This window comes from Triticum urartu, chromosome 7A (genome assembly GCF_056163025.1).
Source record: "Triticum urartu cultivar PI428250 chromosome 7A, HENAU_Tu73, whole genome shotgun sequence".
NCBI lineage: Eukaryota > Viridiplantae > Streptophyta > Magnoliopsida > Poales > Poaceae > Triticum > Triticum urartu.
Genome location: NC_141879.1, coordinates 748,545,556 through 748,554,934, shown reverse-complemented (window position 1 = coordinate 748,554,934; position 9,379 = coordinate 748,545,556). Strand labels below are relative to the sequence as shown.

Below are 9,379 nucleotides of genomic sequence, written 5' to 3'. Positions count from 1 at the left end.
ATGAAAGGGAGCCTCTGCATGAGTTGATGAGTAGCCTCCGGGCAGCCGAGGTGTGGGAGGTCTATTTGGGCCAGTTGATCCCTCAATTGCTTCCTGACGTGCTCTCCAAGGTCGAGGTTGTGGCTGGAGATGGTGGTGTTGGGACAGTCTTGCGTCTTACCTTTCCTCTTGGTTAGAATCTGAATCCATATACTTCCGACCAGCAAGGTCTTGTTTTCCTCTCGGAATATGCACCCAAAACTCCTAGCTTTAGGCCGGTAGTTATTTTAATTTGGTGATTAATTCATGCTAGGAATCCCTGGATTGGAATACCAGAAAGAGAAGTTCATCAAGATTGACAATGAAAACTTTGTCAAGGAGGCACTGGTAATAGAAGGAGGTCTCCTCGACCTAGGATTTCTGAAGTATTTGGTACGACTAGAGATTGTCGGAGATGCAGATAAGACATGTATAATAAGATCAACAGTGGAATATGAAGTTGAGGACGAGCACACAGGCAACGCATCCTTTATCACCGCCAGCACTTTCGCTCGTATTGCTGAGGCCATCACAAAGTACATCAAGGCGCACTAGGGCGATGAGAAAGCCCCCGAGGAAACTTCGTAAGAACAAATTAAAGCATCCCACCAGGCCGATGCGTAAAATAAGTTAGAGTGACTTCATATGTAATCTTTTTTACTGATTGCATTTGTCATGCATAGTGAACTCTGGAGAACATCTATGATTTAGAATACTCTCAGCACGATGCAGCTTAATTTAGAGACACCGTAAATCAATGCTGGTACATCAAATGCCTGCAACAAAAGAATAAAGCTATTACCATATTTTGAAGTCTGTTTACCCTGATTTGGGATGTCCCATATCGTTCATGTTTCTTTGGTGCTTCTTTATCTACTACAGTATATACGTATATGTTTAATGGTACATTTGAGGAGGCACGGTGTTGCTTGTGAGAAAAGATGGGATGTGCCCGTCAGTCTTAACTCTTAAGTGGCCTGTGAGGCACATCTTCTCCATGGAGAAATTGCTGATGCCAGGAAGGAGCTCATCGCCGGGCTCCCCTCCCACTGCCTACTGGTCGTTGTCGCTGCCGTTCTCCCCCCTCTCGTCCATTCCATCCACGGTGATCCACTCTCCCCGGCCACTCCCGACGTCTCTTGCTCTGCTTCGGCCTGCTGTCATGCTACTCGATCCATGGAGTACATGCATGCTCGTGGCAGCTGTTCGACAGAACCCCCCCCCCCCCCCCCCCCCCCCCCCATGGATGCCCTTCTCCAAGAGCCGCATCAGGATTGGACTCAACCTTCTCCTCCGTCGCTGCGCATATGCCAACGGTTCGTCGCTCACTCTCAAACATGCTTTTCATCAGAACATGATCCTCCCAACTTCCAGTCCAATTAGTCTGATACATTCTTCCCCTTCCCATTAACAGGTATTCTAACATCAGATCGAATGCACAAGGGTATTCACCAACAAATCAACTGAGTTATGCGGTTGGGAGACGTGCAGATTGTTGTGACTCACTCCTCATCCTGTGGACTGAACTGGGCGTCGGTCAAAAAAGGTGAGCAAGGCATCCTCCCCCATTTACTCCTTCCCAACTTATTGTGATTAATTGTACTCATTCAGGTGTCTTCTGTCCCTACTAATTACCTCACCTGTTTCCCTGATTAGGTGCTACACTTTCTGTTTACTACTCCACTCGTGAAATTTATATTCTAATCTTGATTCTCGATCGATACTAACCCCATGTAAAAACACGAGCTACTGTCCAGCTGGTCCACGCTCGGTTAACGTGAACAAATTAAGGGTCCATCGATCGGCTCATCAGATCGATGAAGGACCTCGATCAACTCCTTAAGTCTTCTCATAGCTTACGTTTAGCTAAGTTTGGCAAATGCATCCAAGTTGATGTCAGTTACATTAGTTAATTAGTTGGACCTCCATCGATCCCCAAGTCATCTCATATCTAGCTAGATCTGGTCATCTCTGGTTTAGCGATGTCTGTCAGATCTTGCTTGATAAAGATATTGTCTTGGCACTGTGCATGTTCACTGAACTGGTAAGCTTAGCTACTGTGCAAATCAATTGATACTAGAATATGACACTTTACATTGCCAGCGGGCTTAAGCCAAACGTCCGGTGACTAATCACGCATTGTGTTTCTATCTACCTCCATGACCTCATCCATCATCATCATCTGCCATGTGACAACTTGCATGCACGTTGAAATTACTGATCAACTGTTCTAATTAGGATTTGCAGATTCACTAAATCGGCAAGGGCTGAGTCGATGCATCGATCTGTGATGTGATGCCTTGCTAGCTACTGGACAAATTGATCTAAGAAAAAAATGTAGTTAACCATGTCACAATTGGCTACTAGGGCACTTCATTAGACCTCTCAATTGTAAAGAGAGAGAGCAACTTTGCATAATTTATAATGACAGAAAGAGAGCAAGAGCAACTTTGCGTAACTTTCTCTCTCGGCTCAGTAATTAGCAAAGGTCTGCAAAGTGGTCCAAGGGGACGCGAATACTCAATTCTTTCACCTCATTGCTAATGGTAAGCACAGAAAAAAGCGGATCTTTCAGCTTGAACAGGATGAGGGTACGATTTTAGGTCAAGATAATCTCAAAACCTATATTACCGAGTATTATAGACAGTTATTTGGTCCTCCGGAGGATAATTTTGTGTCCCTCGATGAGTCCAGGACTGAGGATGTGCCTCAGTTGTCTGCTGCTGATAATGATATCCTGGTTGCCCCGTTCTCAGAGAAGGAGGTGTTCGATGCTATTGCACAAATGAAAAACAATAAGGCTCCCGGACCGGATGGGTTCCCGACTGAGTTCTATAAAAAGTGCTGGCACGTTATTAAGGGGGATTTACTACCTAAGTTTTATGATCTCTTCTCTGGACAGCTTCAATTATTTCACCTGAATTTTGGAACTATCGCATTGCTCCCTAAGAAAACGGATGATGTGAGAATTGAGTAGTCCAGACCGATCTGCCTCCTCAATGTTAGTTTCAAAATCTTCACCAAGGTCGGGACCAATAGTCTCACACAGATTGCGCATTCTGTGGTGCAACAATCCCAAACTGCTTTCATGCCGGACAGGAACATCCTTGAAGGGGTGGTTGTTCTTCATGAAACGCTCCATGAAATCCATTCCAAAAAATTAGATGGAGTAATTTTTAAGGTGGATTTCGAAAAAGCGTACGATAAGGTCAAATGGCCATTCCTCCAACAGGCATTGCGTATGAAGGGTTTTGATGAAGCCTGGCGCCGACGGGTCGAATCCTTTAAGCAAAAAGGGAGTGTGGGAATTAAAGTGAATGGCGATATAGGTCATTACTTCCAGACACATAAAGGCCTCAGACAAGGAGATCCGATGTCCCCTATCTTGTTTAACATTGTGGTGGATATGTTAGCAATTTTGATAGGAAGGGCTAAGGAGAATGGTCAAGTGGGTGGTTTGGTACCTCATCTCGTTGATGGAGGTGTTTCCATCCTTCAATACGCAGATGATACAATCATCTTTACGGAGCATGATTTGGCCAAGGCGAGAAATATGAAGCTGGTGTTATGCCTTTTTGAACAATTGACCGGGTTAAAGATTAACTTTCATAAGAGCGAGTTGTTTTCCTTTGGTAGAGCCAAAGACGACCAAGAGTCTTATAGGCAATTGTTTGGGTGCGAGTTGGGGAGTTTACCTTTCTCATACCTTGGTATTCCGATACACCATCATAGGCTGACAAACAGAGTATGGAAGTGCATCAAGGATCGATTTGAGAAAAAAACTGAGCTGCTGGAAGGGTAAGCTCATGTCATACGGAGGCCGTTTGATATTGATTAATTCGGTGCTCACGAGTATGCCTATGTTCCTCTTATCGTTTTTTGAGGTCTCATTTGGTGTTAGGAAAAGACTGGACTTCTATCGGTCGCGTTTCTTCTGGTAGGGTGATGATCTTAAAAGAAAATACCGGCTTGCTAAATGGGACATCATCTGTCGACCGAAAGACCAAGGGGGTCTTGGTATTGAAAATCTTGAAGTCAAGAACATATGCCTTCTTAGTAAGTGGTTGTGGAAGCTTTCATCCGGGACTGAGGCCATGTGGGCGCAGATCCTCCGCAGCAAGTACCTCCAGACTAAAACATTGTCCCAGGTCACAGTCAGACCGACTGATTCGCCTTTCTGGAAAGGACTAATGAAAGTTAAATAATCAATGTTCAATAGGACGAGATTTGTTATTGGAAACGGTGCAAGTACACGTTTCTGGGAGGATACTTGGCTTGGCGACTCACCTATAGCCATTCAATATCCATCATTATATCGGATTGCTCAACGACGTGAGGTATTTGTGGCAACGGTATTTCAATCTATCCCCCTTAATATTCAGTTTAGACGGTCGTTAGCGGGCAATCGTTGGGAAGAATGGCTCCATCTAGTTAGGAGACTGATGGACGTTCAACTTTCTCACCAACCCGATGAATTACGATGGAAGTTGATTAGGTCTGGAGTATTTACAGTTAAATCAATGTATATTGATGTTATTAATTTGAACTCCATTCCAACTTCCAAGTATGTTTGGGCAGTCAAAGTACCTTTAAAAATTAAAGTGTTTATGTGGTTTGTCCATAAACAAGTTATTTTAATAAATGACAACTTGATAAAGTATAATTGGACAGGACCTACTCGGTGTAGTTTCTGTGATTGGGATGAGACGATTAAGCATTTATTCTTTGATTGTCCGTTGGCCAAATTCCTTTGGCGGACTATCCATATTGCTTTTAATATTACTCCACCGACTTCGGTCAATGCATTATTTGGGACATGGCTTAATGGGGTTGAGCCTGACTTAGCAAGACATATTCGGGTTGGAGTTTGCGCTTTGTTGTGGACTATCTGGAATTGCAGAAATGATTTGGTTTTTAACAGAACATCACGGATTCATTTTTTGCAGGTTATTTTCCGAGCTACGGCAGTGATCCGTTCATGGTCGCTACTCACTCCGATGGAGGCCAAGGAGCGTTTGGTTACTGGATCTATCCGTTGAGAGATGATAGCTCGGGATATCTTCAACCGGTTTGGATGGCGGTCATGTAATAGGATAGGCAATTAGTTTACCTATCTAGTTTTAGCCAGCCGGTTGTGGCATCTTTTCCTGACTAGTTTGTGTATCTAGCCTTTTTAAGCTCTGTGTGAGCTGCATTTTCCTTCTATCAACTGGAGACTTTGGAATCTTGTTGACACCTTTTGTTATTTGGTTAATAAGATGGCCATATGCATCACTGATGCAGAGGCCGGGGAGCCCCCCCTTTTCAAAAAAAAAGTAATTAGCATAATCTCCCTTTTTGTACAATACACACATGTAATCCTGCGGCTGTAAAGATCAAGATTTTTTTAGTTGTTGCTGCAGGTTGTAGTATTAAGCTGTCGTGGGTCGTAGTATATGATAACCACACATCTGTCCTGATATTTTTAGTTCGAATAATCTAGAACATGTAACCTAAAAGAGAAACCTGAAGTTTAGGGATTTGACTAGATACTTCAAGATGGATTCAACGGCGCCCATTAGTTAGCAACACCTTTTTTTTTTCTGCGGGTGAAGTTACCAACACCTTTGTACCACAGGATAAAAAAAGAAAGAACGATCAATTAGATAAGTACTTAGCAAGCATAGTACTATTATTGTTTGATTGTCCACATGCAGAAGCATAATGCACAGACGACGACATAAACTCAGGATGCACGCGGATATGTCCGCTGCTTTATTGACGTGCTGCTCTAATTACCTTTACTCAGACGGCCCTAAACATGACTATCAACTCAATCTGACATAATAAGACAGCATATGTACATAGATAACGATAATAGATCTAGTTACTTCATCTCCGAATTAAATCCACCACAGCCACATAGGGAGCACGCGACCTTATCCGCACTAATCAGCTGACAATGTTGGCACGCGCTGAGCACAGAATCGGGACTTGTTTGCTGCTCGTTGGGTTTTGTGGGGTTCGGTGGGAATTGCAGTTCATGTTGTGAAGTTGGTTTGAAGTCCCCATTGGATCCTGGTGTTCCAAGCGGATAAAGAGTCTGTTGGTGCGGAAGCTGACACCCGCTGGCATGCTCCATGCCATTGGCTGGCAGGAAAAACTGATAATTATCTATGTAGCTTGGCTGGTGCTGCTGCCACCACCCAGGTGTTGGTTCTTGATCGGTGTGGCCCTGAAAAATCATGGTGTTGAATGGGTCAAACTGATGTTGATCAGGGAACGGATCCTCAAGCTCCTGATGTTGTTGCTCTTCCAGCCAAGCATGGTAATCTTGCTGGTGGTGCGGCTTCAACGGTGGCTCGTCGGGTCCTTCGTATGTTGTCTCTTGTGGCGCTGGGGCGTCAAGGTAATGCTGGTCTCCATATGTGTGTTCTTGCTGGACAACGACTTGCATCATCTGGGTTGTCTCGTCCTGCTCCATGATCTCTTCTTCATGCAAAGCATGGTGATCACTTGTAAACATTGGTGGCTGTTCGGAGAATACATCAGCTGTGGTGTCTTGTTGTTGCTGCGGTTGCTGCAGTTGTTCCTGAGTTTTATGTGGCTGGGAGGGGTCCATCTTCTCCTTCTTCTGTCTTTTGGTCTTGCGCACCTTTCTAGCGCCTGTTGCCGCCGTCTGGCCTTCGCTACTAGTGTCTTCTGCCATCATGCCAGCTGTGCGTTTGCTGCTTTTGGCCTCCCAGTGTTGCTTCTCCTGTATTGTGCACAAGACCCATTGATCCAGCTGCAATGCAGGCAGAGTAAAAGGAGAATCTGATGTAAGTAGTAGTAGTATTTAACGTTAGTACACCCCGGTGCACTTCTATATACTTCTACCACATGCTTATAGTAGCTTAACAAGCTATTAGAAGTATATGATTAGTACACTCCCATACACTTCTGGCACCTTAATTACAACGCCATGCGATTAACAGTCTAGACATTCACATACGAAGTAATGTATTTATAAATAAAACCCTACAAAATAGGATACAACGAATGCAGCATCGAGATAAATTTATACGTGTGATTTTCAAATATTCAGCCCACTGGACGTTCTAAAAAGTGTTGATAGTGAAAGTTGCAAATGTTTGACTAGATTTGATTATGTTCTAAACAATGTCTTTTTTAACTAATAAAGCTTACATTTGTTTTTTTGGGGAAACTTACATTCGTTATTTGGTGTGTGAAGAATTGGCTACACACTATGGCAATTAAAACAATATATTCAAACTGTTTGGAATTACTAATATTAGTAATACCTCATTACGGAATGCTCTTATGGAATTACTTATACATGAAATTGTGAGCGGCACAATGAAAAAATGCAGGAGAACATGGTGTAGACCACAAACCCTAATTTACTTGCAGAACAGGGCACAAGGGATGATTTGATCTACAGAACATCATAGATAAGTACTCCCTCCGTTTCAAAAAAAGTGTATCAATTTTAGTACAAAGTGATTCTAAAGAAAAACTATAGTACAATATTTTCAAGGTTGTACTAAAGTTGAGACATGTATTTTGGAACGGAAACAGTAAATATTCCGTTCGTCATCCAACTATTTCATGCTTTGATAATTTGTACTTATATAAAAAAAGCAAGGTAGCAATGCGTGTTGACCTAGGTGTACGTACCCCTTCCCTGCCTCGCAAGATAAACTCGTTCATGCTCCACTTGTCATGGTGGACGCCCTTGGTGTCGTAGATGAGGAGCCTCCTTGTCCCGATGGTCTCGCCAGTTGCGCTGCGCTTGATGATCTCCAGGCACCCCGTCGCCTTCCAGCTCGCCCTCACCTTGTTCAGCTTCCGGCGCGGCTCGCCGTTCTTGTTCGCCGGGCACTCGGTCCTTTTCGTGAAGAAGAAGTACCTGCCTTCCCCGTAGGCCTTGCGCTTCTCTTGTTAGGTTAAGATGAAACCAAAATTAATCTATCACCTCGATTGATTCAGAGTGCATGCATTTGATATAGTAATTTACTGGGATGCCCCTCGAAATCAAGTTTTAGGATGCATGGACACGATTTCATTCAACATTTGACTGAATTTATTAACAGCGAATAGGAAATCACGATGAGTAGATCAATATATGGAGCAAATCATCAATTAAGAAGTTGAGATGTGGTATAATTACGTACGTACCGACGAGCTCGGTGGGGTCCCAGTCGAGGATGTCGACGTCCATGAACACGTCGAGCGGCGGCTCCCGTCCGTCGATCTTGGCGCGGAGGTACATGTCGAGGAGCTCCTCGTCGGTTGGCCGGAAGTGGTATCCCGCGGGGAACCGTAGCTGCGGCACCAACTCTTCCTCCTCTTCGCCTGTCATGTTTGCCGACGCCTCCTCTTCGCCTGTCATGCTTGCCGACGCCTGGCGTCGAGCTGCCGTAGTACTTCCGGCGACTGGTGACGGGATGACGAACGACGATGAAGGGAAGCACTTGTAGCTTCTCTTGCTAACAATCGATCCGCAACTAGCTTCTTGCTAACAATCGATCCTTCCCTGGACGTGGACGTGTAGCGCTAGGACTTGTAGCCGGAACAGGACACGTACGTATACAATTACATCCAGCCGATCGATCTATACTTTGATTGATCGATTCAGCACCCAGCAGCGCACGCGGACTCTGATTGTTTGATGGCCACAACTGTATATCTAATTAAGGAGTGTCCGTAATGTCGCAAAGTGTTGTAGTATCTAATTAAGGATAGTTATTGGAATTGTATCAGGTTTGGGACAGCCTGCCATGTGGGGTCGCTTGAGCGATAAGGACATCTCTAGTGCTGACCCACAAATTTGCTCTGGCATTCATTGGCGAACAGAGGGGATCCGTCCAGGGATACTGATACGGGAGCTGGCCATCCAACACTGCCTGCATATGTTTGAACCACTGTTTAAACTATCCGGACAGAATTAATGCAAACACGATGGATTTCATATAAACCGGGAGAAATTCATTATATTTCAGACATACTTCAACTAAAAGCGGAGCTCGTCCGACTCTGAAGGTATAATTTTGGACATACTTCAACTAATCAACTAGTCTAATGCTGGCCGCGGCAGATCTCCGTTCCCATGACATGGCTATCCTCCACGGCTTCTGCCTCCGCCATATCTTCTCTATGTCTGGTTGCGCCACTCAACAGAGTAGCCATGCTTCAGCCGGAGGTGAAGAGTCGCTACTCCGATTCCGTAAGCCGAGCCGGGGGTCTACGATGGTTTGCATTGAACCGGGCAAGACACTGGCTGTGTATGCCGGCGACGCGGTGGCGGTGGACATCGTGGGACCCAAGTGGCGGCGGCCTCCCATGGTTTACTTTTCCTCGGTGTCGGCGGCGGCCACAG

The 9,379-nt window shown here is 44.7% G+C and overlaps 1 protein-coding gene and 1 pseudogene across 2 annotated transcripts; one reads left to right on the top strand and one right to left on the bottom strand.

Annotated features, from left to right (window-relative positions):
* LOC125524581 (norbelladine synthase-like) lies at window positions 1-834 on the top strand (annotated as a pseudogene). Its single transcript, XR_015611174.1, has 2 exons — window positions 1-171; window positions 293-834. The product of XR_015611174.1 is annotated as a norbelladine synthase-like (transcript).
* A 4,876-nt stretch (window positions 835-5,710) lies between these two features.
* Window positions 5,711-8,621, bottom strand: LOC147962753 (uncharacterized). Its single transcript, XM_087537060.1, has 3 exons — window positions 8,179-8,621; window positions 7,678-7,937; window positions 5,711-6,784 (listed from the first exon to the last, which is right to left on the bottom strand). The coding sequence occupies exons 1-3, from the start codon at window positions 8,390-8,392 to the stop codon at window positions 5,885-5,887; spliced, it is 1,374 nt and encodes a 457-aa protein (XP_087393186.1). The 5' UTR covers window positions 8,393-8,621; the 3' UTR covers window positions 5,711-5,884.
* Window positions 8,622-9,379: the final 758 nt, after the last annotated feature.